This window comes from Fusarium graminearum, chromosome 2 (genome assembly GCF_000240135.3).
Source record: "Fusarium graminearum PH-1 chromosome 2, whole genome shotgun sequence".
Classification (NCBI taxonomy): Eukaryota; Fungi; Ascomycota; class Sordariomycetes; order Hypocreales; family Nectriaceae; genus Fusarium; species Fusarium graminearum.
The window spans coordinates 8375608-8403124 of record NC_026475.1 but is presented as its reverse complement, the minus strand read 5'-3'; the positions used below and the strand labels follow the sequence as shown (position 1 = coordinate 8403124).

Sequence of the window (27517 nt, the reverse complement as noted above, 5' to 3'; positions counted from 1 at the left end):
GTTGCACACCAGCACTGAACTCGACCATATCCACAAGGGGTCTAGTGCAAGAGAAAATCTTTGTAGGTGTACATCAGCCAAATCTATAAGCAGCTTATGGCTAGAATTGATGGATGGTGAGGAGTGAATAAATATCACTAAGCTCGTCTTGAAAGAAGCATATTGGCCATTGTTCCTAAGATATCCATCATATCACTGTGCAACAGCCTGTATTGTTCCGACAAATGACTTCAGTGAGAACTCCATTCCAACTATAATAATGTGGTTTTCTCTGCTTTTCAACAATGCTCTCATGTTACCTGTAGCTAACTTTCATCTAGTCTGCCAAACTCGGGGAGAACCCGATAAGCACTCTTGCCAATGGTATGATATATCATTCACCATATATTCTTGTTCAAGGGCTAACGTTGAAGATCCACAGGACAACCAACGGAGAATCCTGGTAGTACACAGCAGATTCGATATGGCCAAAGTAACGGTGGTCTAGTCGTGCTCAGTGACACCCAGACGATTGAGATACTAGCTCACTTTGCACGCGAACGGATTCCGGAGAGGTATGTAGTCGTAGTGTCACGTTGTTTTTCTTTTTCACATTCCTTTTGATATTATTAACACCGTTGTCGTTGCTGACTCTCCATTCATCTCTCAGGAGCGTGCATGCCAAGGCCGCCGGTGCAACTGGTGAATTCGAGGTCCTCGAGGACCTTTCTGACATCACTGACGCCAATTTCTTGTCAGAAAAGGGGAAGAAGACACCTATGCTCATGCGCATCTCGACTGTTGGCGGCGAAAAAGGCTCGGCAGACACAGTTCGCGATGTCAGAGGCTGGTCAACGAAGCTGTATACTGAAGAGGGCATCCAGGATTTCGTATTTAACGACTTGCCAGTATTCTTCATCCGCGAGCCCATAAAGTTCCCGTCGATGAACAGGAGTCACAAACGGCATCCAAGAACTAATGTCCCTGATAATGCCATGTTCTGGGACTATCACGTTAATAACCCGGAAGGCATCCATGCCCTCATGCACTTGTTTGGGCAGCGAGGTATACCTGCTTCACTGCGGCACATCAGTGGCTTTGGAGTTCATACATACACGCTGAATAAAGCGGTGAGTGGAGGCCACCTCTTCTGCTCTTCGTAAAGTATTACTAAGACACAAATAACAGGATGGGAGCTACGTCTACGTCAAGTGGCATTACAAGCCAGAAGGCGGCATCGAGACGATGGATTCGGAGACAGCAGCACGACTTGCAGGCACTGACCCTGATTACCACGTAAAAGACCTCTTCAACGCTATTGAGAAAGGCGACTATCCATCGTGGATTGTTTATATCCAAGTCATGCGTCCGGAGGAAGTTATGGCCGCACCCATCGACATATTTGACTGTACATACACCTGGCCCCATGAGAAGTACCCTCTGAGACGAGTGGGACAAATGACGTTGAAAAAGAATGTAAGCAAATTGAATAACCCCGAAAACGAGGAATATTGCATCACCTGCGGTTGTTTATGCTGACATCCCATGTGCCCAACGCAGCCCGATAATTATTTTCAAGACATTGAACAAGCCTGCTTCTCTCCCTCCAACATGGTCCCTGGCATCGGCCCTTCAGCGGACCCAGTCCTCCAAGCACGCATGTTCAGTTACCCCGACGCCCACCGCTACCGGGTTGGGCCCAACTATTTTCAACTCCCCCCCAATCGACCCCGCAACCAAGTCTACGCACCCTGCGTTCGTGATGGCCCCGGCACAATGAACGGAAACTACGGCGGTGATCCGGATTACGTCTTCTCGCAGCTAAGACCCGTTAGTGTAAGTAAGCGGGTGCAAGTCCCCACACATGAGCACTTTGACGGAAAGGTCACATCTGTGGTTACAGAGTTCACAGATAAGGACTACGTACAGGCTAGGGAGCTGTGGAAGATCATTTGCGGGGAGGACAAGGGGAAACGACAGTTTTTTAACAACATTGCGCCGACTATCAAGGATCTGCCGGTGAAGTTACAGGGTAAGGTGTTAGGTAGGTTTATCCTGGAATACATGGCTGTGACACCTACCAATAAGGCAGAGAGAGTTGTTGGATTAGTGCTGACAGGTTACAGATTACCTTTCTGGAGTGGATCCCGAAATCAAGACAATTCTTACAGCTCATATGAATTAGTTTTGAATTGGAAGTACATATACCGGTGGTTGTTATTGTAGCTTACTAAGATCTCGTAATCAAGCACAGTTAGGCTCAAATGCAAACCAACATTCGAGTCTTGCATATGCATTGTATAAAGCGCACTTTCCTCGTATTTCTAGCCTGCAGGGCACTTTTGACTAGTTGCACGGCACGAAAGTCCGACGTGATGGTTTCACAGTTGGCACTGGGTTGATGTACCTTTAACCTCCAATCCGTATCCCCTACGTGTGTAAACTTCGTTCATCTCGCATTCAATTCTTATCTAGTGACGTATCGAGTTGACAACCATTACAAGCTTTATAGCCAACTGGAAGTGAACGCTTATCAGCTATAATAAGCAGCGTATGAACTCAGACAGCTCGGAAGCGGGGTAAATATGAGAATTGACGTTGAGATTCGAGGTGCCCCCCTCCTTTGATGAATTGGTTCTTTCTATTGGTATTTATGTATTGGTGAGTAGAAGAGGGGAAAGTTTAAGCTGACACCTACGTAAACGAGCTGCGTAGCAACGATTATCAATGATATCTAACAGTCAGAACAGGCCACCATCACCAGACCTACAAAGACATTTACACGTTTTTGCTATTGCCTCAGTCTTCAACATCAGCAAGACTGTCAAGCATATCTGCTGACGGTGCAAAGAAAGTACACCCAGTCACAGGGGTAGAATAGTCCAAGATCCTATCATGCATACCAGGTGGTGACCCGACAAACATGCGCTCCAGCATCTTCTCTATAACCCATAGCTTTGACGAATACCCAATAAAATACGTGCCAAACTCGTCCGAAGCAGGCGAGCCGAATGGCATGTTGTCCCTGACAATGTCCACCTCATTGCCGTTGCCGTCCGTAATTGAAGCTAGTGTCTTATGCGCCGCCTGTTTCCCCTCAGCCGCATCATCGAGCTCCATATTCTCAACCTTGGTGCGTCCAATGATGGATTCTTGTTCTTCGACTTTGAGCTTCTTCCAACCTGCTAAATCATGGAGATATTTTTGCACCACAACGTAGCTACCTCCTGCTGCTGCTTCATCGGTTTCGCTTGTGACGATTGCTGAGCGCATGGTTGCTTGTCCTACAGGGTTGGCGGTGCCGTCAACAAAGCCAAGGAGATCTCGCGCGTCAAAGTAGCGAAATCCAACTGTCGAGTCTGTGAGCTGGACAGAATTCCCAAATCTGTCCATGACCTGTCGCTCGAGCTCAAAGCATAAATCCCTCCTGTCGGAGCGAATGTGGAACAGTAAATCTGCTGGGGTCGAGACAGTGGCATGAACGCGACCCTTGATGACAGGGAGGGGACGAAGCTCCTTGGGCCGTTGCGCATGGGTTAGGCGGTCCCAAAAGTCGCTTCCAATGCTAACTGTGCATGTGAGGTTGGAGCGGAGATCCCGGATGGCGACATTCTTGGTGAGGTCGCTTATGCTGCCCAAGGTTGCGCGAATGACAGCAAGATTGCTGGCGTCTGATTTTGCCTTGAAGGTTAAGAACGTGGCGCACCTGGTAAGGACGGCGTCGACGGCCTGACACGAAGCAACATTGAGCATACTCATTGGATTGGGGATATCAATTCAGATACAGGTAAGTCTTGGACTTGGTGGAATCAGGTAACTTGTGAGGGGAAGTTTGGTACTCAACTTATACTGTTCTTATCGCACTACATTCTTACCGTACCAACCTTATTTTCTTCTACGTTACTTTCTGTCTTTCCCATTCATCTTGCTATGCACACTTGACCAACTGCATCCTAGTAAATATAAGCCTCTCTGAAGTCTTCTCCTTCATGCAAGCTATCTTGAACCCCTCATTTATGAATGCACTGTCACTATTCGAGGCACACCATATTCTCACTACCATCTTCTTACTTATCTCTGAACTAGCTGATGATTGGCGTACATTAGTCTAACCGTTGACGTTTGATATGCAAGCGAGCGGCCGATTTCAGAGCTTTGCTAAAACAAGGTTCTGCAAGTTAACTCGGAACTATCCCCGCTCCTGGAGCTTGTCAATGCAACAACAGGTGAGAGTGCTTCTCAGCCCCGCCCAATCTCGCTAAGAAGATGATTTGAAGTAGACGACACAATCAATTCGTTGTGAAGAAAGCCACTGTTGAAGAGTTACCAAAAGTACTGACATGTAGACATAATAGAGATAGTTACTGCTCTTCTTTCTCTTCTCGTCAAAGAGCCTCCAAGTCTACTTGACTCATTCTGAAGTATCATAATAATAACTATTCAAGCCACGGTCGCTTATTAAACATGCTTGTATCTACCAAGAGCTTCCTGCTCACTGCAGCTCTGGCACCTATTGTCGTGTTGGGTGAGACTGTCCTAGGCATCACCGTCTTCTCGCGCCACGGTGATCGCACCTCAAAGCACTACAAGGGCTACACCTTGACAAACCTGGGTTTCCAGCAAAACTACCAGGTTGGCGCCTATTACAGGTCTACGTACCTCGATTCAGGCGCCAGCAAACAGATTCTAGGCATCTCAGAGGACCAGTATGTCCCCAACGAGATCTGGACCAGCGCTCCTGACCAAATGGTCCTGCTCAATACGGCCACTGCTTTCCTCCAGGGTCTCTACCCTCCCATTGGTAACAACCAAAACGTGGGTGTCCAGGAGCTTAACAATGGCACCGGCTACACGGCCCCTCTCAACGGGTACCAGTATGTTGTCCTTCATGGCGAGGATGAGAACTCCCCCGATACCATCTGGATCAAGGGCGATGAGAGCTGTCCTGCTGCCACCAAGGACCAGAAGTCGTATTCGCAGAGCACTCAGTTCAAAGATACGTTTGCTGCCACCAGACAGTTCTATGGTGACCTCTACCCTCTCATGAAGGACGTCTATGACTATAAGCCTGAGAACATGACCTATCAAAATGCCTATGATATCTTTGACCTCATCAACGTCGCCTCCATCCATAACAAATCCTTCTCCGTTGAGCCTGAGAAGCTCGACCAGCTGCGTCTCCTCGCTGACCGCTCTGAATTTGGTCAGAATTATAACGCCTCGGCCCCTGACAACAGGTCCATTGGTGGCAAGACCCTTGCCAGTGCCATCCTCAACCAGCTTAACCAGACTGTCACTGGGAAGGGAAAACTCAAGTTCTCTCTCCTCGCGGGCAGTTATGACACTTTTCTCTCCTTCTTTGGTCTTTCTGGTCTCACTAAAGCCAACATTGACTTCTACGGTCTTCCTCTCTATGCCAGCACCATGGCCTTTGAGATTTTCACCGAGAACAATGTTACCTCTTTCCCATCATCCACCGATGATCTCCAAGTCCGTTTCCTCTTCCGCAATGGCTCCGATGATGGTACCTCGCTTTCTCAGTTCCCCCTCTTCGGCCAGGCTCGAGAGGGCATGAGCTGGACCATCTTCGTGAAGGAAATGCAGAAGCGTTCCATCACCACTGTCTCATCATGGTGCACGATGTGCGGTAGTACTGAGGAATTCTGTGTTGCCGCTCTAAGGGGCGACTCTGCATCCCCTACCTCACCTGACAGCTCCAGTGGCTCTGGTATCTCTAACGCCGTTGCTGGTATTATTGGTGCTTTGGTGACTCTTGGTGTTATTGCCATCTGCAGTCTAACTATCTTCCTTATTAGACATAAGAAGGCTCATAAGGCTGCTACTACTGAAGAGGCTGGTTATACTAGTTCGATCAGTAACAAAAATAGCCTATAAGGTGAAGATATACAGGACTAACATAACTTAAATTACCCTCTTAAATATTCTCAATTTGAAGCAGTTCATAATATTACCCACCTATTAAAATCGTAGGTCGATTTGGCATATGCTCTAGCTCACTAAGACCAGCATGCTTCTCCTTCTTGCGTTTTACAGCCCGGCCAATGGTCTCTAGAAGTTTCGACTCCGTTGATGCCATTGATTCAGCTAACGCTTGGTTGTCTCCTTCAAGAATGCTTGCCTTTAGCGTTTCGTAGGCAGATTCATCGATCGGTTGTCCAGCATTCGATTCTCTCAAGTTGTCCCGCAAGGAGACCTCAGCATTTCCAAAAAGACATACCTTCAGGTTCCCCTCATTCGTTATTCTGAGACGGTTGCAACTGCCACAGAAGTTATGCGTCATACTAGTAATAAATCCAATCTGTCCTAGGTATCCAGGTATGTTCCATTTCTTGCTTGTATTGTTCTTAGGGTCTACTAGTTTATGTAGCATTGGATGCTTTTCACAAATAACACTAAGCATCTCGCCATAAGTAAACATGTTGCCTTGGTTCCATTTGTTGCCGTCGAAAGGCATATACTCGATAAACCTGACCTCGATATCGTGCTCTCGAGTCATCTCGACGAAAGGCAAGATCTCTTTATCATTAATGCCACGCATTACGACACAGTTCATCTTGAGGCGAGTACCGGCACCATGCTTGTTGAGCTCATAGACTCGGTTGATACTGCGCATAACCGCATCGAATCCTTTCCGGCGGGTCATGATCTGAAATTGCCAGGGGTCCAATTTATCAAGACTGAGATTGATCCCGGTCAATCCGTGCTCAGCCATGGCTTCGAGCTTTCGGTGCAAAGCTATTCCATTCGTGTTTATGCAAAGCTCCCGTAAGCCACGGAGGTCTCCTAGCTGCTGCATAAGAGGCAATATATCAGGCCTGATTGTAGGCTCGCCTCCGGCGAGGCGGATCTTTGTAACCCCTTGGTTAACGAACACAGATGAAAGCATAACTATCTCTGGAGTCATCAGGATCTCTGTGGCAGGCGAAAGTGGTACCCTGATAATAAGGTTTCCATCATAAATCACAATTTTTGAGCATTATGACTCCAATGCCCTCACGAGACCTGTACAAAAGTGGTACACCCTCCTCGGGCATGCAATAAACGCAGCGTAGATTGCATCGTTCCGTGAGTGATATTCTCAAGTCGTCATGCTTCCGATTGAAGGTGTACGTGAGAAAATCAAAGAACGGCCGTGCTTTAGGTATAAGTCGAGGCACATGGAAGAGGTTGAGAGCGTAGAGACAGGAAGAAGATTGCGCGGGCCAACGTGGGTATTAGGACAATTGTAAAATATATTGCCACCCTGTGGCTTAGGTGACATGTGCAATCTCGCACTCTGTAGGTGGTGCACTAATCTACCCTAATCTTTAAAGGATGTACAGTCTTTACGCTCTCACTATCACTATTTGTATGTACTGTCATATAGAGCCCAGATGAACACCAGCAATTCTCCAACACTGTTGAGCCAAGACGAACTTAACTGGGTAGATAAATTCCTCGCTCCCTCGCTATATCCAGCCGCATATCTGCACGGGAGACATGCGTCTATTGAGCGAGGCAAACACCATTCGCCCTTCCAGGCTGTTTGGCGACCTCTTAGTCCTCTGCTAAAGATTTTGTTGTCACAGTGTTGTTATTAATAGATCAGTTTGTTAGTCTTTCACGTCACATTAGCAATGTTGGAGATAAATATAAAGAAAAAACATTTTATTCGGTATGCAATAACCAATCTAGATACTCCATGTAAATGCTCATTCTTCTGACGGCCAGCGCCAGGATAGTCTGTTAGCACCCTGCTCAGACTCCTTTTCCCATTCCCGAACTCCAAAACTCCCAAACATAGGAAAATACAAAGGAAAAGTCGCTAGTGACTATCGCGTCACCCCACACCACCATAGGCTTAAGCCTTGATGATATACTGGCGCATACCAGAATTCTTGGCCTTGCCAAGAGTCTCGATCTTGAGACCGACGGAGTTGGTCAGCTGATGAATCTCAGCCGGGTGGCGCTTCCAAGACTTGAACATCTGGTAGACGGTGCCAGCAGGAACCTCAATGTTGAACGCCTCACACAACATGTCCTGGTTGGCGGTGACATCGAAGTAGTGCATGGCCTGGGACATCTTGCTCTCAACAGTCCAAGCGAGCTTGGGGTTAGCTCCCATGATACCACCATGGTCCTGGAGACCCTGCAGGTAGTTGGTAAAAAAAGCATCGTACTCCTCAGTCTGGTAAGCAGCGTGAGAGTTGCTGGCTTCAGCACCGGTGGGACCGTCCTGTCCAACAATCAGACGATCATTGGCAGTGAGGTGGTTCTTGAACTCGATGCAGCGGTCCTTTGCCATTCCATCGGGAGCATTGTAGAAAATGCTACCAAGAGAGAGGAAAAGACGAGCAATGGGGCGAGTCTGCTTGAAGTAGGCATCTCCCTGCTCGAAGCTACCCCAGAGCCCAACACACTTGACAGTGGGGAAGGTAGCCTTGGCCTTGGCGATGTGCTCTACCAGAGAGTCACGAGAAAGATCAAGAGCGACGTAGACGCATTCCTTACCTTGAACGAGGAACTCTCGGACATAGGGTTCGAACTTCTTGCTGTTAGCGGCGCCGAGATCAATGATATGAGTTCCAGACTCAAGCTCATCGACGACCTTGGCGGCAGTGGCCTCGATGATGGACATCTCATCGGTTGTCTGGTACGACTTGTCAGCAATGGCGTTCCACTTGTCCATACCAGTGGTGTAGGCAACTTCCTTGGGGAAATCACCCTGACCGGCAAAGGCCTTGGGAAGCTGGTTGTCGACGAAGGTCATGTTGATGTTGCTGCCACCAATGTCGAGGACCTCAGAGTCCACGTATTGAGTGGTGAAAGAAATGGAAGACATTTTGTCTGATTTCTGGTGGGTTGAGTTGATGAAAAATTGGTTTTCCAGGATGTCTGAGTTCTGAAAGCTGTGGTTGTCAAAGTCGTTGTTGTTATTAGCTTGTGTGTTGTCAGAATGTTTGTGGTGAGGAAAGAGAATTGGATTTTGAGGGATAAGGTTGGGAGGTATTTATACTGTCGAAAATGCTGAACATGATGAATATCTCTTTGCAGATGATTTCTGAAACATGATCTATCTTTCTAGAGTACAAGAGTCTGTTCATTGTTCTCAACACTAGGTTGACCATCAAAGCTGAGCGTTCGTTGGCACAAGCCACTGAAACAAAGGACACTGCTAGCTTTGGTCTGAAACAACAATGAAGGAAATTCGATCAATTAGTGTCAATATTATAACACTTGAAAATCTTTATTCCAGGTGGGGAGATAAGCGGAACACAGGTAGGGTAGATTGCAGTGACTGATGCATCGGATTTGCAATACTCCGGAATTTCATCCATAGGGTGCTGGCAAGGTCCGGTTTACACAAGATACTCTCACATACAGACTCATCAGGTCATTTAGACTTGGGAGTCAATTGTTAGAATAGGGTCGAGAGTTGTGTAAAGATGGGACTGAGCCATATCCCGTGGCTTTTACTCAACGCAAAGTCGCAAGTGATAAGTATGAACTCGTGAATCTGGTGCGACGCACTTGTTTCCATTCCCATTTCTTAATAAATGAGTAGTACTGGTTATAACATGGAGTCGCTATGTCCCGTGTTCATGATATCAACCAGCCATTTCTTTCGATCAACTCATAAACTCCTAACAGAAGCGAATGTATCTTGATGCAATTTATTAGAAGGACTCATAGCAGTCAATCGGTGCATGCCATTCCTTGGATGAAAACACAATGGGAACATAATGCACAATGGATGTTGGACGGATTGTTCACGGGAAAGACATGCCAGAGTGAACTAGAACAACCGTCATAGAAACCCAGTACCTTGGTTCTTATCTTGAAAGGATCCTCAGATAACGAAACATGTAGTAATTAAGTTCAGTTCAGCCAAGCTCCATCGGTCGTTATTTTAGTGGGTAAATTAGTGAGAGTCAATGGGCTGACACTGACTTATACCCAGCCTTTCTCTTTTGCTTTTTTATTCTTCAATGGATGGAAGATTTCTAATACATGTCCACTTGTTGTTCTTTCTATGGTAGTCTTGAGGATGAATCAGCGGCTACATCTTATGTCCTATGTCCGACAATATCTCATCCTTCGGAGGATTCGATCCTCCTTGAGTCAAATATGGAGATAAGATGTGGAGTTCGGCTTTTAACACCGTGGCACTAGAATAAGCCGAGACTATCAACACTGCGTCTTGTAAGAAGTCAAGTATATAAAGTAGCGTGTTGTAAAGATCAGAATTACTACGTAGTCTAAAAAGACATTTCTTACATACCACCTTCCCCAAAGTAAAACCTTCATCAACAAAACAATGCCTCGTTACGCAAAGGACCAGCCTGAAGGCTTCAATAATGCGATTGAGAGAGTCGCCATTGTTGGAGTAAGTCCAATACATAGACTTGGAGCTGTATTTGTATGAATTCAAAAATTAACCCATAAACCAGGCCGCCGGTACCGTTGGGGCATACATCACCGCTGCTCTTCTCCAAACGGGAAAACACATTGTCACAGCACTCACCCGCGAAGATAGCACCAACAAACTTCCAGACGGCGTTATTGTCGCACACGTCAACTATAACGATGAATCTAGCATTGTTTCTGCCCTTAAGAATCAGCAATTCCTCATCATTACTATAGCTCCCACGGCACCTCGTGACACCCATAAAAAGCTCGTTCAAGCAGCCGCCAAGGCCAGTGTACCTTACATCATGCCCAATGGTTTTACGGGAGATATTGAACAAGCCAAGCTTGGTGAGGATACCCTCCTTGGACCCGTTGGTAAAGCCAATAGGGACGAGATCGAAAGATTAGGCATGCAGTGGGTCAATATTTGTTGTGGCTTCTGGTACGATTACAGTCTTGCTGGTGGGGAACAACGCTTTGGGTTCAATTTGGATAACCGTTCTGTCACATTCTACGACGATGGGAATACCAAGAACTCTACTTCGACTTTGTCTCAGGTTGGAAGAGCCGTTGCAAAGGTTCTGAGCCTCAAGGAACTTCCCGTCAACGAAGACGATCACAGCCTCACCCTTTCAAGCTTTCTCAACAAGCCTGTCAACATCAAGAGTTTCGTTGTCAGCCAGAAGGATATGTTCGAAAGCATCAAGCGTGTCACCGGAACTTCTGACGCTGACTGGACCATTACCTACGAATCTACCAAGAAGCGATATGAGGAGGGCATGGGCATGGTCAAGAGCGGGAATATGGCCGGGTTTAGTAAGCTGCTTTATGCGAGGGCGTTCTTCCCAGAGGATCCCAGTAATCTCTCGGCAAAAGCACAGAATGACCTCCTTGGCTTGCCGGAGGAGAATTTGGATGATGCAACAAAGGCTGGTATTGATTTGGTCAAGACTTTGCAAGGTCGTGCTGAGAGAATGGCATCTTGAAGAAGATGTGATAATCATGAATTGCAGGCGCTGTAGAGATAACTAGCTATTCAATATAAGCTCGCTTTTTAAGTTACAGAAATAGTCTTGACTTTAAATAAATAGTTGGCAACTGAGAGCGACTGTTAATGTTTTAATAGACTGGGTGAGGCTGTTAACAAAAGTAAAAACCCATTGTAGCTTCAAAGTACAGCCCCTCTATATAACTAACAACAACACCTGATAGGTAGCTTTACTGCCATGCCACATGACTGCAGGATGTGTCAGACCATATCCGGCATAGGATAGAATACAAATAAGGCAAAAGCTAGCCCTTTATCCAAGTACAAATCTTTCGCCATTAAATTTACAAATACGCTCTTTCTTTGCTAATTCAAGATGAGCCTACCAACCACAGAAGTAGCCTGTGAGCGTCCCAAGAAGCAACTGTCATCAAGTGACAGAGCGACAATCCAAAATGATCATTATATACCACAACTAGACCCAATCAATCTGCAACTCAAGCATTTCGTCTACGACTACATGGTAAAACATACGGGACCTTGCATCGCTACCGATTGGCAGTGTACTGTGGGCGTCACTGACCGCATGCCCGAGATCCTAAATCCGTAAGTTGACACATGGAACCACACACTCTTATAGCCAAGAACTTTAACTGACTACCTTAAGAATTACAAGTATCATGCGGGAAACCCGTGAGACTGATTATATTAAATTCGCTGAACCAATTTGTATCTTCGAGTGCGAAGTGTTTCACAACTCACCCACCAAGGTAAACTTATTGAGCTATTTCTCTTATACTAGGAGACTTTACTAACTATCACCATAGCAAGCTTATGATGGAGAAATTGACGTGAAGATGACGGAGTTCGTTAAGCGACATGAAGATATTAATGTAGCTAGCGAAGTAGTTCCTAGTTAATTCTAAAAAGCGCAAGCAGTTTCCACTTGATGACAATTTTAACTCACATTCACTCTGTACAAAATACTTATAATGCAGTTTTATTGCCACAGTTATCTAATATTATCTCATCTTCAACTTACTTGAACGAGCCACCATTCTGCAACCAGTTCGCGCACTCTTCCCCAAGCTCCTCTCTCGCCTTGTCCAGGTACCTCTTGTTATCTTCCTCAGACAACACATCTCTCCATCGTCCATTGGAACCTTTGTTGACAAAGTCCCTGGCACCATTCTCCCATGCAACTGCAGCTTGAGGCGGTGCAGCTAGCTCCGCATGTTCCTTCATCCAGTCAAAAGTACAGTGCTCAACGACATCTTTGAACTTGTCCTCAGCCATGTCAGGGGTTTCAAGAAACTTGGCAATCTTGCGAATCTCTCCCTCAAGATCCTTCTTGAGGTCGTTGAAGTGAACCAGCATGAGGTTGGGCTGGTCGCGACGCTCCCACCATCCTCGAATGTGGCTCCAAAAAGGCCAACAAATCGTGGGACGGGTGTCATCTTCGATGAGATCAATCAACATATCCCTCGGGTTCTCGCTAGGCCGTTCAAATGGGGCTATGCCAGTGTTTTCGAAAAAGCTGTAAAAGGTGGGTGTTGCAGTATAGAAGTGGTGGTGAAGACTCCAGATCATGTCTCGACCGTCGCGGGCGATGAAGATGTACTTGACTTTAGGATCCCACACGAGACTGTCGACGGGCAAGTGTGTCTTCATGAAACGCCTGTGTGTCTGAGCCTCAACCATTTCAAGCATGACCTCCCTAGGGACAATGCGAATGTCAACCCATGGTGACAAAGCGCCCGCTGCAACGGTTGGGTCACCTTTATGGATGAGCTGAGAGACGATTTGTTGCACCCACTGGATTTAGTGGTTAGTACCTATACTGACACCCGGAATGATCTTGATTAACATACTGTTGTTCCTGACTTGGAGTAGGTTGAGATGATGATATCATCTGATCTGAGCTTGACATCGTTCCAGACTGTAGAGTCCATGTGATGGTTACTGACCTCACGGGTCTTTTGGGGTATTTTCTTCTCGTCGCCGTTCATGTTAGCCATAGTGATGTTTGTTATCGAGGATAATTTGATAGAGATGATATCTTCATTGAACAGCTATATAGTGGCCTTTTATAACTTCAAATTTAACCCAGCTTGTCATCACTGCGTAACTGTAAGTATTCGTATCGGGGGCTGAGTGGGATCGAGTGGGATCCATGCGTGCCAGACAAAGGATCCAGCACCCTGTTACTGTAGGCCGTTAGTGTCGGAAGTCGGAGGTAAGAGTCTTGCAACTTGACTTCAATTTCGGAAGTCGCTGACACGAATCCCGAATCATAGGTCTATGACACGAGTAAATGGCCGATAGCGGCAATGATCAACGTCGTTTGACCAACGAGCAACCGCGCGAAAAGTGATCTTTACAGGGTTCACCTCAGCCCTACCAGTGGCTGAGTTGACGATAGGGCGAGCTAGAGAGAGGCCCGGTGATGAAGCTAGCAGTTAGCGGAGGATGGGACTGAGTTGAGCCTGATAACCAGCGGTGAGCCAGTCATGTTGAAAGTGACCCGTTCATAGAGTGTGTCGTTCTTCCAAGGTTGCGGTCATTTTAGGAATGAGTGTGCTTGAATCCATGAATGCTACGTTGAGTCAACCTCCAATTAACAGTCTTCCAGGTCTCCGACGTTGAGAGAAATGACATGTGATAAACCAGACGAGAACAACGAGGCCCCCAAGAGAACATACAGTTGTGTGGCAACTATGACTTAGTGATTGGTAATCCAAGTAACTAAGATCTACCGTTCCAGTCTTTTGTACAAAAGTCCTGATCGCCATAGAGCCAGGAGAATGGGTCAGCGGTTAAAACGGCTTAGAGAAGGGCACTGCTAACTAGTGCTCTTTAAGAGGATACCATTATCAGCGCTAGCAACCGAGTAAGCCGTTCATCTGAGGAACCTTTTCCTACCACTGTTTACTCACAGACCTGATGGATAACACAACGCTTTGGTACCCCGGCAATTAGGAAGATATTGCGGAGCTTCTAAACAGAGATTGCGGCTAGTGCTGATACAAGGCATTTTTACAAGGCCGAGAATTGGTGTAAGCTTTTAGTGGAAGTAAGTCGGGATGAAATTGGCATCAAGTGTGAAGTGGAACAGAAAGGCCAGAACTATTCTTCACGAGTTCCCTCTTTTGTTCCACCCCATCAGAATTAGCCAAGTATGACGGAAATAGCAAGTCTAGATCATGAAAACATTGACAAACTATGTTAAAATAAATTCATTGACTAATAATAGCAATAAGACTATTGTCTGTGCACTACATTGGCAGCATTTGAGTTTGTAGATCTTCATCATGGTAGAGACACGTAACGCGATAATGACGAGTAAAATATTTATTATGTAATATGTACAGTGAAGTTTTATTTTCTTCTCCGTCGAGTCATTAACAGAGAGTGTTATTTATATCCCACTAAGCACAGTTTGGACACTGGAAACAAGAGATGTCATCCCAAACTCCATCTCGTGAGTGGTCGGGCCAATCTCTAAACTTCTGAGGCTCCAGACGGATTGGCGAAAACATGCATATGCCGTCCTTGTATCCAGATCCAAAGCAATCATCTCGCGTACGGCAGATGGCAGCACACTTGGCAGGTGAGCTCTGGTCAGGGTATTTCTCCAGAGACTCTCTCCACTCTAGTTCCCAAAAGCCTTGGTAGTTGCATAGAGCACCATCAATGTTCGATGTCACACGCTGGCAAACATCGCCTTGTTCATAGGAACAGGATACGGCACGGGTTATGGGCGCGGGAGTTGCCTGGCAGGAAGGGCACGTCCAGCAGGACTTGTGTGTCCAGGTTGCGTGCTCAAAGTCACGATCAGGGGTGATGGTGAAATCAGACTCAACTATCTTCTTCGCAGTGAAAAGACAGCGGTTCTCTGTCTGCCAGTACGCTGCTGACTCACAATGGTCCATGGTCTGGCAAATAGCGGCACACTGTCCCAGAGTGTCTTGGTAAGGGTAGTCTTGACGGCTTTCCTTCCACTGATTGCCGTTGAACCTGGCGGCATAAGCGCAAAAGGTACCAGACTCCAACTTGCTTGGGGTCATTTCACACGATTGACCACGGTTGAAGAGACACACATCAGCAGGTGTTGTCGTGGTCTCGGGTTGTTGAGAGGTTCGTGTAGCCAGCGTTGTAGGCTGAGAGTCAACGGGCGGCATAGTAGTCGTAGGGAAAGACAGCTCAGGAACCGAGATGAGATCAAAGTCACATTCAGGATCGGCCCAGATAGCCTTGTAAGCAGCTCGATCATCAGACACCAGAGTATCCCATGTGATGCGGTTATCAGCAAAGAGACAGTAACCTGGGCTTTGGAACTTGTCCCGAATGACAAACGCAACAGCCTTGCAGTCTCGAATACCATCGCAAGCCTGTCTACACGCCTTCAGACTGTCTTGATTGGGGAAGGCTGTGCGGTCAGCCTCATAAGGACCACCACCACCAGTGTATTGACCAACATAACCACAGATAATGTTTCTTGTCTCAGTAGGGGTGGTCTCTGTACTTCGGGTCCTGGTTTCCTCAGGTGCAGTAGTGGAAGAGACTTCCTCTGGAGCATGGGTCATTTCGGGCGGATTGAACAATGGCGGCAAAGAACAATCGTTGCACTGGAAACATCTCTGCTCGTTCCAGAAGCCCTGGTTAGGTTCTGAACGGTCCAAGGTCGTAATCTCAGACCTGCGGATCAATGCATCGGTGAAACGACACTGCCCATCAACCAAAGCGGATGACTTGCAGCCTGGCAGGTACTGGCAGATCTCGGCACAGTTCTCACTGTTGACCATCTCCGGGTGGATATTCTCAGGGACGGTGTAGGTGGGGCCGCTGTAGACACCGCGAATATTGCAAGTCCAGGGCTGCTCGAAAGCGTCTCCCTTGGGAATGCACATAGGCGAGCATGAGGTCTCTGAGGGAGAAGGAGCATCTCTTGTGGGGAAGGGAGTACCAGGAGTAATTGTAGTCACAGGTTTGACGGGAGTAACATGAGTGACAAGAGTGACAGGAGTGACGGGGGTAACGGGGATGATGGGTGTGACGGCTGGAGTACCAGGTGTGGAAGTGGTTTCCTCATTCTCGGGCTGAGTCATGGTGCTGAGCTTGGGGATAATGGGAGGGATGGTCGATAAAGCGGTTGGAGTGCCAGGTGTAGGAGTGGCTCCCTCATTATCGGATTCAGTCACAGCTGTGCTGGGTTTAGGGATAATAGGAGGAATGGTGGACGAGGCACCGGGAGTACCTAGCGGAGGTGTGGTTCCCTCATTGCCGGGCTGTGTCAGAGCCGTAGTGGGCTTAGGGATGATGGGAGGGATTATGGTGGATGAGGCGGCTGGAGTGCCAGGTAGGGGAGTGGATTCACCGTTCTCAGATTCGGTCATGGCCGTGCTGGGCTTCGGGAGCAATGGAGGGATGGTGGATGAAGCAGGCTCTTCTGTGGTCTGCTCAGAAATAGGCTGAGTGTGCGAAGTAAAATCAGCGTCTGTGTTCTGAGAGCCTTCAGTTGACTGATTAGGTGTTGCAGCTGTCTCAGTGGGGAATTTGACACCCGATGCAGTGGTCTGATCAATAACGGAGGCCGAGTCACTGCTGACAGCATGGGTTGACTCTTCGACACTAGTCTCAAGAGAATCGGTGACTGCGGTAGAAGGGGCGCCCGCAGTCTGTGGTCCATCGGTAGTGATAGGTGCCTTGGATGTTGTAACAGGGTCAACTGCAGGAACCCCAAAGTCAAGCTTGACATCACCAATGGTCTCGGGAGTGACTTGGTTAGAGATGAAAATAGAGTCGACAAGGATCATGGAGATTCCATTACCACTGCAAGACATTGAGATGGAGAAGACGGCAGAAGCAGAATCGGCGACGACAGTGGAGAGAACATGGTTCCACGAGACACTGGCACCACCAGAGCTCGAAAGCGAACTGGAGTAGAACTGTGTGTTACCTAGTGAGGCGCTGACAGTACATGCCTGGCTACCACCAGAGGCGACGATATAGTAGAACTGGACAGTGTATCGACTCCTTGCACCAGTGTTTAGAGAGTTCATCATCTGGAAGAGGGTAGCCATGGAGCCTAGGTCACGCTTGCCAGCTGGGTTTCCAGATGCTGATAAGGAAGCACAACCATCATCCGGGCTGCCATCTGCCTTGTAACATCCGCCCTCGTGGAACTTGACATCACCAGTTCCTTGGAAGTTTTGAAGGAATGTGGGAGGGTTGGTGAGATCGGGTGCATTAAAACCACCGCCTGTAAGAGAGTTGGTGACGACGGTCCCTTCTTCCTGGGTAGGTGAGCTCGTTTGGGGAATGGTAGCACTTGAGGTCTCGCTGATTGCGACAGAAGGAACGGTAGAGGTAAGAGAAAGACTCTGTGAAGCTGAAGTCGGTTGTACAGGCTTGCAAGGGCTGGCAACCGCAAGGTTAGCGATAGCCAAGCCGAGAAGAGCAATCATGGACTGCATGTTGACAGGGTCTGGATAGCGACCACAAGAAGGGTCGAATAAACGAATGAATCAGACCTTGCCTAACAAACAGAAACAAGAGACAAAAATGGGGAAAATATGACTTTATTATGTAGCTGGCCCCTTATCTTCGCTCAATCCCTACTTTTGTTCGGCCCGGCGCAAAGTAACTAGTTCGTGGTCGAGAATCGGACTTTTCTTCATAGTTCAAGGGTCCAAAGTGTTACTATTGATAACTATTGACAGCCTCAGCGGGCCATCTAGATGGGTTTTACTGCAGGTACAAGTCTAGAGCTAGCTCGCTAAGCTTAGTGGATGATAGTGTTGACCGATACAGCGATAGTGGCTTGATATGAAACCCACCTTGCACTGCAAAATCGCTTAACCTCAGCTAGGTCAGGGGAAATGAAAAGCAAATAGTCAGTATTGAGATTGAAGCTATTCTGGATTGTTCAAGTTATTGCTACTTTAAGCTTGTTGTTAAGCTAACTTGTGTTGTTCGTTCTCCGATGCTAGTTCTATACTACAGCAACATGGTGAAATGAACATGGCAATTTAGCATTTACCATCACGGTTGGTTTTATCCGAGAACACTGGAGTTGCGACAAGAAAAAAAGGTTGATACTGGTTTTGCATTTATCCAAAAGATGCTGGCTTACTTTAGAAGCAATATATGTCTTTCGGTCATGACTCTTGATTCCACTCTTTCTCGTAATTTTGCTTTCCATTTTCCACTTTCTAACCTGTGGCATACAGTACGTTGTTATTTTCTATCAAGCACAATTCCCTTGAACACAAAAAGATATTTCTGATAGGTTCAATACTATTACACTATACCGTGAGAACCATCAATATCAATCAACTGTATCTAGTTGTGATTGTCCGTTACATCGAAATGGTTGACGAGTTCGATGTGACTAACTGAGACAGGAAGGAGAGTGGAAGCTACCCCAGGTTTGACAAGGGCTGTCACGCCTCCATTCTCAAACCTCGGCACATCAGGTTATAGTGCCTCAATACAGTATTAACGTATCGGGGAGTTTTTGCTGCACGGTATGGGACAGAGATATAAACTCTACTGGACATGAGGGTTTGAGGTTAGAAAACATAGATCATGACAACGCAGCTCAGAGAACCCCTAGACAAGGCCTAAGAGCTGGACTTGGTCGTTTACATGTTACCAACTTATCTGTCAAACGGAGTCAAGAGAATCTGAACCTGATACAGATTCGCAAGTCAAATGGCCGGAAAATCCTAAGAGCATCAGCACAACTCGGATCTCAGCCAGTATTGACTGACGAACCTTTGAACAGACACTTGACTACATGGGTGAGACAAATCCTGCCACTGGATATTTAACCCACGAATAGCCAACTTGTTGAGTTTGGAAAGGCTTGCGAAACTGCCTGTGAATCCAACTTGGCCAACCTTGGCTAAATTAATGACTTCCATCGTATTGAGTGACTGGACTAAGAACTCCCAAGCGTGCCAACCCGAGTTGGGTAAACACATCTTGAGGTTATCTTTGAAATTATTTCCAATTGGCTCAAAGGGTCAACTCTTTCTCCGCAAGCCATATTGTGCGGGTGATTTATGTTGGTGAGTCTCTATTTCGTGACTCGCCGATCGCAACTTTGCGGGATGCAGTGTGATGAATTTCGATATAATCACTATCGTATGTATTATGAACAAAATACCGAGGCTCTTTCGTAGTCTTGGCTTCCATGCCATTCGCAAGATACGCTGAGATTGGGTTAGTGTCTCTCCAAATCTTCAAGCTTACAGCTCCAATATCACTAGCGCAACGTGGGGATTGAAGGGAGCTTACCAAGTGAGACATTTCCACCACCTCTACAACTTCTCTGCCCATTAAAAAGAAGGTAGAGAAATCTTAGTTCCGTTCGATTTTCGGATATCTTCCGGCATATAACTTAAAGTCAAAGAGTAGGGTCACAGACAATGGTAGCCTTTTCCCAAAACGATACACAGTAACGAGCTCCGGTAGACTAACTCTCTCTCATAATAGTTCTAGAGAAAATTTGTCAGATATGATTTGCTAGAAGACGAAGTGATGGTGTTCTGAAAGTGCGGGGTCTTGGTCTTATGATGCCTTGTTATATATTGAGCTTGCTTTTTTGTGTGTGTTGTTCCCCCTCTTCCTGGAAGACTGCCGAGGTTTGGAGAAGTTTCAGGGATTGAGGTCGATGAAGTTGAACAAGAAGATAGTGAAAATAATCAAGTAATATTAGGGAGACGACTGGAGGCAGTCAGGGAAGTCAGGAGGACGTAGAGTAAGATATTATGATAAATAGTCGAGTCCGCTGCTGCCAAAACGAATTGTTCTTTATCCCTCAAGCAGCTCAATCATTCAGAAAACAGCAGCAACAGAACTCTTCAGTACCAATTCAACAAACTAAGAACAATCATGAAGTTCTCCGCCATTCTCTCATTCCTTGCTGCTTCGTCGGCTGCCCTACCCACTTCCAACTCTTTCGTTGCCCTTGAAGGTCGTCAAGCTGGAAGCATCACTCGCAATGATCTTTCCAGCGGAGCTTCTTCTGCCTGTCCTCCTGTGATCTTCATCTATGCTCGCGGTTCAACGGAACTTGGAAACTTGGTATGTCACAGCCTTGCCGCTGCAAGAACGACGCTAATTATCTGCTAGGGCACACTTGGTCCCAGAGTTGCCTCTGCTCTCGAGAGTTACTATGGCAGAGACAAGGTCTGGATTCAGGGTGTAAGTACAGATATATGAGTTCCCCAGGGTTTGTGCTTACTTTGTTACTACAGGTCGGTGGAGCTTATGATGCTACCATCGGAGATAACCTTCTCCCTCGAGGAACATCCGCAGCTGCCATCAGGGAGATGATTGCTCTTTTCAACCTGGCCAACAGCAAGTGTCCTTCCGCAAAGGTTGTCGCCGGAGGATATAGTCAAGGCGCCGCTCTGGCTGCAGCCAGTATCGAGGATCTCTCTACCAGTGTCCGTGACAAGGTCGTCGGTACTGTCTTGTTTGGTTACACCAAGAACTTGCAGAATCTTGGCCGCATCCCCAACTACCCACGTGAGCGAACCAAAGTTTTCTGCAACATTGGCGATTTGGTCTGCACTGGTTCTCTAATTGTTGCTGCTCCCCATCTTGCTTATCAGTCTGATGCTTCTGGACCGGCTCCTGAGTTCCTCATCCAACGCGTCGCTGCCTCTAACTAAGCTGGATTGTTACAGTTGGACCAAGCTTCTATAAAAGACATTGTCAAGGCTGGTGGAAGTGTGAGGGAACCCGGGTTTCGCTTTTTTTTTCTTTTTTTTTTTTTTTTTTGTTTGTGCTGCTTGCTGCTTTTCCTGTCACTCGTTTTCTGTCCGTCTATTATTCTAGTACATATCAATCTTGTCATTTTATCAACTTCCCAGTATGATATATCTTCCCGTGGCGACATTGTAAATCTTGCATAATATGATCTCCTTTATCCACGTGATTATTGAAGAAGTTTCTATGTAGTCTTGTCCTGAGCTTGGATCCTATCCACCCGATTCAAGATTTCTTCACAGTCCTTCCAAATTCTGCGCCTATTCCGTAGTCCAAGTAGCTTGCCCCAATTTCGAGATATTTCTATTTGAAGTTGGAGCCAGTTTGTTTCTGTCCGACTGAGCTGATGAACAGGCATCGTGGGGTTGGCACTTCTTAGGACATCGCATGTACTCTCCCACTGCTCTTCTAATTCCGCTTGTGTTGTAGTTGCCCAGAAGGACAGAGGCCTTGAAGTCCATGCCTCGTATAGCCATGGGGTATTTCGAACTGTGAGCTCGTAAAGAACTGAGTTTGGCAGCTGCAGAAACACACGAGAGGTAAGTCTCAGGTTGGCTACGTCCTTAAAATCGAGGTGGACTAGTATGGAGTGTTGAATCTCCGGGGGTAGCTTCGCGAACGGGTCGTTGGTCGATGCGTGTGTTGGGCTTGTTGTCCCGGCTGGCTCGAAGTCCGTGGTATCCGAATTTTGGCATGACTGGAGGAGCGATTGGAACCCAGGAATAAGACATGGGTTGGCAGCAAGGTATTCATTTCCAAGGTCATGACTCCACCACTGCTCCTGGGCGTCATTAACATCCTGGTCTCGAGGGAAATGATGAAAGTCATCATAAGTATTTTCACGCCTCCACCACAGTGTCAGACCTTGTATGTCCACGACACCATTCCGCTTGAGGGAAACACGCTTGTAGATCTCGAGGCAGGTTGGATGAAAAGGCATGGCATATTCATCCGCCTCATCTTGATTCCATATACATTCATCGGCTCGTGGTGAGTCCACATCATGTCTGTGAGGAAAGACAGATGGCCAGGCCATGTCCCTGCTTGGCATATCGTCGCCAAGGCCACTGAGGAAATATTTGCCCTTGGATTCAAAATCTTCGTCGTTTGTTTGTGGTGTCCAATCCTCTGGTTTGTAGACCAGGCACTGGAAGGTATTACAACCCCTCATAGCCTCAAGTGAGATGCGGTGTCCGTTGTACGCCCCGTTATGTCCGCAATCTGGGCCTGCGACATGATTCCAACCATCTTGATCCAAATCTGACTCTTGAAGGTTGTCAGGATAATATTTGACCTGTTCATCAGGAGGCAGGCTGCTCTTGACAAAGTAACATCCACCTTTGTCGGGACATTGATCATGCTGAGGAAAAAGGGGTTCACCCAAGGCAGCGCTTGGGGGTTCCTGGTCGGTTCGGTACCGGTTTATATTGAAGCTGACACCGCATATGCGGCAAAGTATTTCAGAGTAGCCCATGTTTATGCTTCGTGGTTAACGATGTTGATGGTGAATTGAACAATACTCAAACACTCGGGAGGAACTGCGCCGCTTTTGTAGATGACAGACGGCTACTCTACCCTAGTCTGGTCTAGTCTAGGCCGTTAGGCAGTTCTAGGCAGCAGACCCCACTGGATATTTGCATTGGCTATCAGCATCGCATTGCACTGTTGTCTACTCTGTACAAACTTACTGGATTAACAAATTTGGAGATTATGTCAGGTGATAACAACACTTGCTACAGTAGTTTTAATTTGTAAATCGATATTTCGGTTCAATACATGTTAAAAGTTTCCAGTCCAACTATGACATACCCTTGTTGCATAAACGGAGCCTACCCCAATAATCTCACATCAACTCTGTGAACCAGCACATCCATTCACAGGCCTCTAACCCCAACCTTGAGCAGCCACTGGTCAGACTCAATCTGATCTCGGAGTTCTCCAGACATCAGATCGTTGACATCCCATGTCGACCAGACGAATCGACCATGGAGGAACTGTGCCTCGGCAGAAGCGGCCCAGACTGCAAAGCCACCGGGAAGATTTTCTAGTACTTGTGAGTAATGTTCAAGAGCTGGCATTTTGTTTGCAACATACCGTCTGTCCAAGGAAGGGTGTCCTCGGTATATCCAGTCTTACGAGCTGATTCAGTAAAGACTATAGAAGGGTGGAATGAGATGACGCGCATCTTTTCTTCAGGTGTATCGCGAGCAACTTGCTGCATAACAGTGGCAAAGGAGCTCTTGGTCAGCTGGTAACCTGGCATTTGAGGTGCACTATCCCAGCGATGGATGTCTTGAGTCGAGACAGAGATGACAAACTACTACTGGTTAGTAAATAATAACAAGTGTGGAGCGTGTGCTCAGTACCTTCTGCTTAGTATGCCCAGGCTGCTTATAGAATCTTTCGACAAGGTAAAGGGGAGCATGCACATTGTTCTCAAAGTCTTGCCACAGCCTGTCGGCGCCTTGGTCAAGTATCGGTAGCAGTGCCGGCTCACCAACAGCATTAACCACAAGGACGTCGATGAAGATGCCCTCTTTCTCCAAGTCATCCCAGACCTTCTGGGACTGATCTCTGTTGAAGACATCACAGCTGCGTGCAGTCGCGACTGTGTTGGGGTAGCTTTCGTGAAGTTTCAGTGCTGCAGCAGTAGCAATATCCTCACGACGTCCTAAGATCACGACACTAGATGCACCGGCAATGCAGTAGTTTCGTGCGATTGCATGACCAATGCCTGCCGAACCACCGCAGACAAGGACAGTTCTACCTTGCTGAGACAACTCTGGTCTCTGGGGAGAAATTGCCTCATAGGGCTTGTCATGGTTACGCTATTCTATGTCAGTATGTGTGAAGTGGTGTGTAGAGTTTGGTCTTGTACAATGGTGATGCCGTTGATAGTTGCGGTTGGTGAATTCATGTTGTTGTGCGGTTTGCGAGAGTAGAAGAGGTGATGGATTGTTTTGTTTGATCAATAACTGCAGATTAAAGAGGCCTATTTATACATAAATCGTTCATTGTCAAGCAAAGTTTGCTGTTCCACCATTGCTGACTTGATACTGATCCTGCCGAGTAATTGTCCCAAGATGGTAAAGTCAATGAACTAGGGTATTGTGCGGATATAGTATGCCGACAAGCACCCTTCATGTCACAGTGCCTAGACCCATGGTTTGCTATAGTTGGTAAGTACTCTACGTTATATCTATGACCTTGTTCAAACTTCATAGTATGTCTGCTGCAGCAGCAGCTTCTTTCAAGCTCTTCGCTGGATCCATACTGCCTAGGCATGAAGTTTGCAACCAGGTAAGCTATCAGATGGGCTCAAATACCATACACTATGATCAGAAGGGTGGTCTGATTTTCCATAGTGATCATTTGAACAGATAACTAGAGTCTAGCCTCGGATGTAAAGGAGAGTTGAGATTGGACCATAGTTGCACAAAGGGTCGCACATCTCGATGCACAATTTCCTCATTCCCGACGCTCTTACCCTGTACTATTTGTCTGTATAACCAGTTGATCGCCATCACAGACACAAAATGGTCATACCGCTTGTGCTGAATAGACGTAAGACCTTGAAGTGTAACTACACAATTCAGATAATTAAGCATTTCAATCATACTATATCTGTTCATTCTTACAAAGACTAAAAGTGAGATGATCTTCATGTATCAGCAAGTCTTGTGTGGAGCAACAACACAATCTAGTAAAACTCCATCACCATCCATGTGAAAACAATCTGCAGATCTATCACTGGGGATTTACTTCTTCTTGAAAGGTTTAATTAAAGCTCGGCGGCGAGTCACTTGTCGGGATTGTAACCGTCAGTCAACGCAGCTACCAAAGTGAGCCATAAACCCGTTCCTGCAGGATCAATAGCAGGGATGAATATACCTTGTTTAGCATGTGATCGACAATGCCAAGCAACAACTGGCTCTCGGACACTTAGTGTCGACGAGACCTCCAAACTTTCATGGCAGACCTCTCACAGTCAAGGCCGAGACTGTCGTTCCAGAAGAGTCTTGGAAAGGCTGTTCGATGGACCCTCACAGCATGGACTTGAATACCAACTATCAGGTGGCATGATTAGCGTATGTTCCTAGGCTTTCCAGGGCTAGATCCTTCTAAAAACAGGGGATAGTTTCATCCGCATGGGGACAGGGTTGCGCTAAATCCAAAAATACGAGCAACTGAAGGGATGAGCTAACAAGTCCACAATTCCACGCCTAAATTAAGCTTGTTATTGGCTGTAGCGGATACGAGATTGCAGTCAATGCGTGCAATGCCGAAGCCAGGGGAACATATAAGGTAGAGGCAGAGTTCGACTTCGGCAGTCAAGGCGAGGAAGTCAAGAGCTTTCCCTTTCTTCAAACACCATGCATCTCCTCAACGGGAAAACGGCAGCGGTTGCGTTAGGTGCATAAAGACCAGCACCTATTCTACAGCTAATGCTAACAATCTTTACAGCGCTTCTCAATTCGTGCAATGCTCTCAAGGTCACCATCCTTGCAGACACCAATCGCGATGGCAAGGTCGACAACAACGACATTAATGGCAAATCCACGTGGACAAACAACAGAGGCGCTTTGATTCTTCCCAACATTGGCGATACCGGAAGCCGTTGTGCTAAGCAATGGGGACCAAGTGTCGACATCCAAGGAGATGAATCTTATTTGGACAAATGTAACGACGCCTCAGACAATGTGCAGCGAAATCCTAAATATCTCGCTTCACTTAAGACTCTCCCATTGACTACCTTGAGTGCAACGGCCAAAGGTTCAATCATCATTGCCGACAAAACAGGCGCCTCCAAAGTTCGAATCTTTGTAAAGCAGAGCGGCAAGTGGAACTACGTGGCTGCAGACCATGTCTTCACTGCCAAGGAGCTCAAATCCGGACTCGAGCTGGGTGTCGATGCCCGTGATGTCCGTCGTCCTCAAGATTGGAATGGTTACGCCAAGATCCAGTTCACTGTCACCGATGGCAAGACCAAAGCGACTGACGCCGTTGCTGTACGAGTTGCGCCTGTGCTGACGCATCATCATGGACAACACGCTCAGCGCATCTTCACAACCGGTGTCAATGAAGCAGGTGTCAACAAAGTCCAAGAGACATTCATTGCTGATATTCTACGCAATGTGGCTGGCGCTGGCATCAAAGAGCCTGTGTTCCAGTTCCATAACCAGGATATCTGGACGCAGGACTTTTTTGAGCCTGGTTACGCCAGCATTCCTGGCCCCAATGGACCCGTCAGTATCCGTATCATGATTCGATCGGCCCAGAGCAGTCGAAGATCTGGTCGTGACGCATTCCACGACCTTCGCAATGATCAAGTCGGTGCTGTTCAGCATCCTGGCGATGGAGACTCGATCGACTCCACTGGTAACCTGGAGACCATTCCTCCTTACAGCCACAACGGAAAGAGTTTCCCCGTCGGCAGAACCATCATGGGTGCATGGGACGGAAGAGCTCCTCTCATGGTCGAATTCCTCAAAGCTCAACAGGTCCAGGAACCTTTGATTCTCGACACAAGCTGGCTTTACGTGGGCCACGTGGATGAATTCATTCAGTTCCTACCCAGCAATAACAAGCTCGGCTGGGTCATCATGGTTGCTGATCCGATGAAGGGCGTCGATCTCTTGAAGAAGGCGGTCAAGACCGGTCATGGCAAAGTAAAAGCTGTGTCACGTCCTCTGTCGGCAGATGAGAAGAAAGAACAATTGTGTCTTCCCCGACAGACTATTGCTGAGGCGCTTAAGTTTAAAAGTTTTGATGCCATCAACAAGCATTCGGCTGAGCGCATTCAAGCAAATCTTGATATTATCAAGCGAGAGACTGGCATCACAGATGAAGACATCCATCGTGTTCCTGCACTTTTCTACTACACCCAGTCGAACAGTTGGCTATGTCCCGGCGAGACTGCAGAGGATGATTCAGCTCAGCCTCAAAAGGCTGCGAGCAACTCGGGTATCACAATGAAGACTTCCCAGGGTGGTCCCGGCTTCAAGGCCAAGTCCATCGTCGAAGCAGCCACTCCAGGAAAGTCTATTCAGCGTCGAGTGATCGACCCCGCTACTCAGGTCACGGCTCTTTACCCTGGTAGCGTCAATGGTCTGGTCATGACAGATACCAAGATTCTTGCGCCTAGCCCTTGGGGTCCCGTGATCAACAAGCAGGACATCTTTGCTGCTGCTGTATCCCAAGTATACACGAACGCCGGATACAATGTCACATACCAGGATGATTGGTTCTCTCACTTTAAGTTGCAAGGAGATGTTCACTGCGGTAGCAATTCGTGGAGGGAAATTCCAAAGAAGTGGTGGGATTCACTTCGAGTAAATAATTATTAGTACGATTTAA

The 27517-nt window shown here is 47.1% G+C and overlaps 14 protein-coding genes across 14 annotated transcripts; 6 read left to right on the top strand and 8 right to left on the bottom strand.

Moving 5' to 3' along the window:
- Positions 1–224: 224 nt before the first annotated feature.
- FGSG_02881 (catalase) lies at positions 225–2205 on the top strand (the record flags this gene model as incomplete). The annotated part of the gene is made up of 6 exons (XM_011324622.1): positions 225–233; positions 321–363; positions 422–554; positions 650–1109; positions 1168–1455; positions 1540–2205. 6 exons carry the CDS (start codon positions 225–227, stop codon positions 2203–2205), a joined length of 1599 nt encoding a protein of 532 aa, XP_011322924.1.
- Positions 2206–2673: 468 nt separating this feature from the next.
- Positions 2674–3799, bottom strand: FGSG_02882 (uncharacterized protein). The gene has a single exon (XM_011324621.1). The coding sequence runs from the start codon at positions 3736–3738 to the stop codon at positions 2779–2781; it is 960 nt and encodes a 319-aa protein (XP_011322923.1). The 5' UTR covers positions 3739–3799; the 3' UTR covers positions 2674–2778.
- A 644-nt stretch (positions 3800–4443) lies between these two features.
- On the top strand, positions 4444–5874 carry FGSG_02883 (uncharacterized protein; the record flags this gene model as incomplete). Its single annotated transcript, XM_011324620.1, has 1 exon — positions 4444–5874. One exon carries the CDS (start codon positions 4444–4446, stop codon positions 5872–5874), a length of 1431 nt encoding a protein of 476 aa, XP_011322922.1.
- A 73-nt stretch (positions 5875–5947) lies between these two features.
- Positions 5948–7059, bottom strand: FGSG_02884 (molybdenum cofactor biosynthesis protein 1 A; the record flags this gene model as incomplete). Its single annotated transcript, XM_011324619.1, has 2 exons — positions 5948–6935; positions 6998–7059. 2 exons carry the CDS (start codon positions 7057–7059, stop codon positions 5948–5950), a joined length of 1050 nt encoding a protein of 349 aa, XP_011322921.1.
- A 781-nt stretch (positions 7060–7840) lies between these two features.
- Positions 7841–8821, bottom strand: FGSG_02885 (uncharacterized protein; the record flags this gene model as incomplete). Its single annotated transcript, XM_011324618.1, has 1 exon — positions 7841–8821. The coding sequence occupies one exon, from the start codon at positions 8819–8821 to the stop codon at positions 7841–7843; it is 981 nt and encodes a 326-aa protein (XP_011322920.1).
- Positions 8822–10297: 1476 nt separating this feature from the next.
- On the top strand, positions 10298–11375 carry FGSG_02886 (uncharacterized protein; the record flags this gene model as incomplete). Its single annotated transcript, XM_011324617.1, has 2 exons — positions 10298–10366; positions 10431–11375. 2 exons carry the CDS (start codon positions 10298–10300, stop codon positions 11373–11375), a joined length of 1014 nt encoding a protein of 337 aa, XP_011322919.1.
- Positions 11376–11724: 349 nt separating this feature from the next.
- Positions 11725–12297, top strand: FGSG_12559 (uncharacterized protein; the record flags this gene model as incomplete). The annotated part of the gene is made up of 3 exons (XM_011324616.1): positions 11725–11983; positions 12045–12147; positions 12205–12297. Exons 1-3 carry the CDS (start codon positions 11754–11756, stop codon positions 12295–12297), a joined length of 426 nt encoding a protein of 141 aa, XP_011322918.1. The 5' UTR covers positions 11725–11753.
- Positions 12298–12415: 118 nt separating this feature from the next.
- Positions 12416–13395, bottom strand: FGSG_02887 (uncharacterized protein; the record flags this gene model as incomplete). The annotated part of the gene is made up of 2 exons (XM_011324615.1): positions 12416–13192; positions 13249–13395. The coding sequence occupies 2 exons, from the start codon at positions 13393–13395 to the stop codon at positions 12416–12418; spliced, it is 924 nt and encodes a 307-aa protein (XP_011322917.1).
- Positions 13396–14805: 1410 nt separating this feature from the next.
- On the bottom strand, positions 14806–17853 carry FGSG_02888 (uncharacterized protein; the record flags this gene model as incomplete). The annotated part of the gene is made up of 1 exon (XM_011324614.1): positions 14806–17853. The coding sequence occupies one exon, from the start codon at positions 17851–17853 to the stop codon at positions 14806–14808; it is 3048 nt and encodes a 1015-aa protein (XP_011322916.1).
- Positions 17854–18161: 308 nt separating this feature from the next.
- Positions 18162–19365, bottom strand: FGSG_02889 (uncharacterized protein; the record flags this gene model as incomplete). The annotated part of the gene is made up of 4 exons (XM_011324613.1): positions 18162–18296; positions 18513–18596; positions 18776–18842; positions 19157–19365. 4 exons carry the CDS (start codon positions 19363–19365, stop codon positions 18162–18164), a joined length of 495 nt encoding a protein of 164 aa, XP_011322915.1.
- A 913-nt stretch (positions 19366–20278) lies between these two features.
- Positions 20279–21063, top strand: FGSG_02890 (cutinase-1 precursor; the record flags this gene model as incomplete). Its single annotated transcript, XM_011324612.1, has 3 exons — positions 20279–20470; positions 20519–20590; positions 20644–21063. The coding sequence occupies 3 exons, from the start codon at positions 20279–20281 to the stop codon at positions 21061–21063; spliced, it is 684 nt and encodes a 227-aa protein (XP_011322914.1).
- A 281-nt stretch (positions 21064–21344) lies between these two features.
- Positions 21345–22634, bottom strand: FGSG_02891 (uncharacterized protein; the record flags this gene model as incomplete). Its single annotated transcript, XM_011324611.1, has 1 exon — positions 21345–22634. The coding sequence occupies one exon, from the start codon at positions 22632–22634 to the stop codon at positions 21345–21347; it is 1290 nt and encodes a 429-aa protein (XP_011322913.1).
- A 400-nt stretch (positions 22635–23034) lies between these two features.
- FGSG_02892 (uncharacterized protein) lies at positions 23035–24077 on the bottom strand (the record flags this gene model as incomplete). The annotated part of the gene is made up of 4 exons (XM_011324610.1): positions 23035–23204; positions 23255–23477; positions 23527–23988; positions 24039–24077. The coding sequence occupies 4 exons, from the start codon at positions 24075–24077 to the stop codon at positions 23035–23037; spliced, it is 894 nt and encodes a 297-aa protein (XP_011322912.1).
- Positions 24078–25533: 1456 nt separating this feature from the next.
- Positions 25534–27507, top strand: FGSG_02893 (uncharacterized protein; the record flags this gene model as incomplete). Its single annotated transcript, XM_011324609.1, has 2 exons — positions 25534–25573; positions 25625–27507. 2 exons carry the CDS (start codon positions 25534–25536, stop codon positions 27505–27507), a joined length of 1923 nt encoding a protein of 640 aa, XP_011322911.1.
- Positions 27508–27517: the final 10 nt, after the last annotated feature.

What these genes read in the sequence shown, in the direction of transcription:
- FGSG_02882 (XM_011324621.1), bottom strand. Translation starts at nt 3,738, where the DNA reads ATGAGTATGCTCAATGTTGCTTCGTGTCAGGCCGTCGACGCCGTCCTT.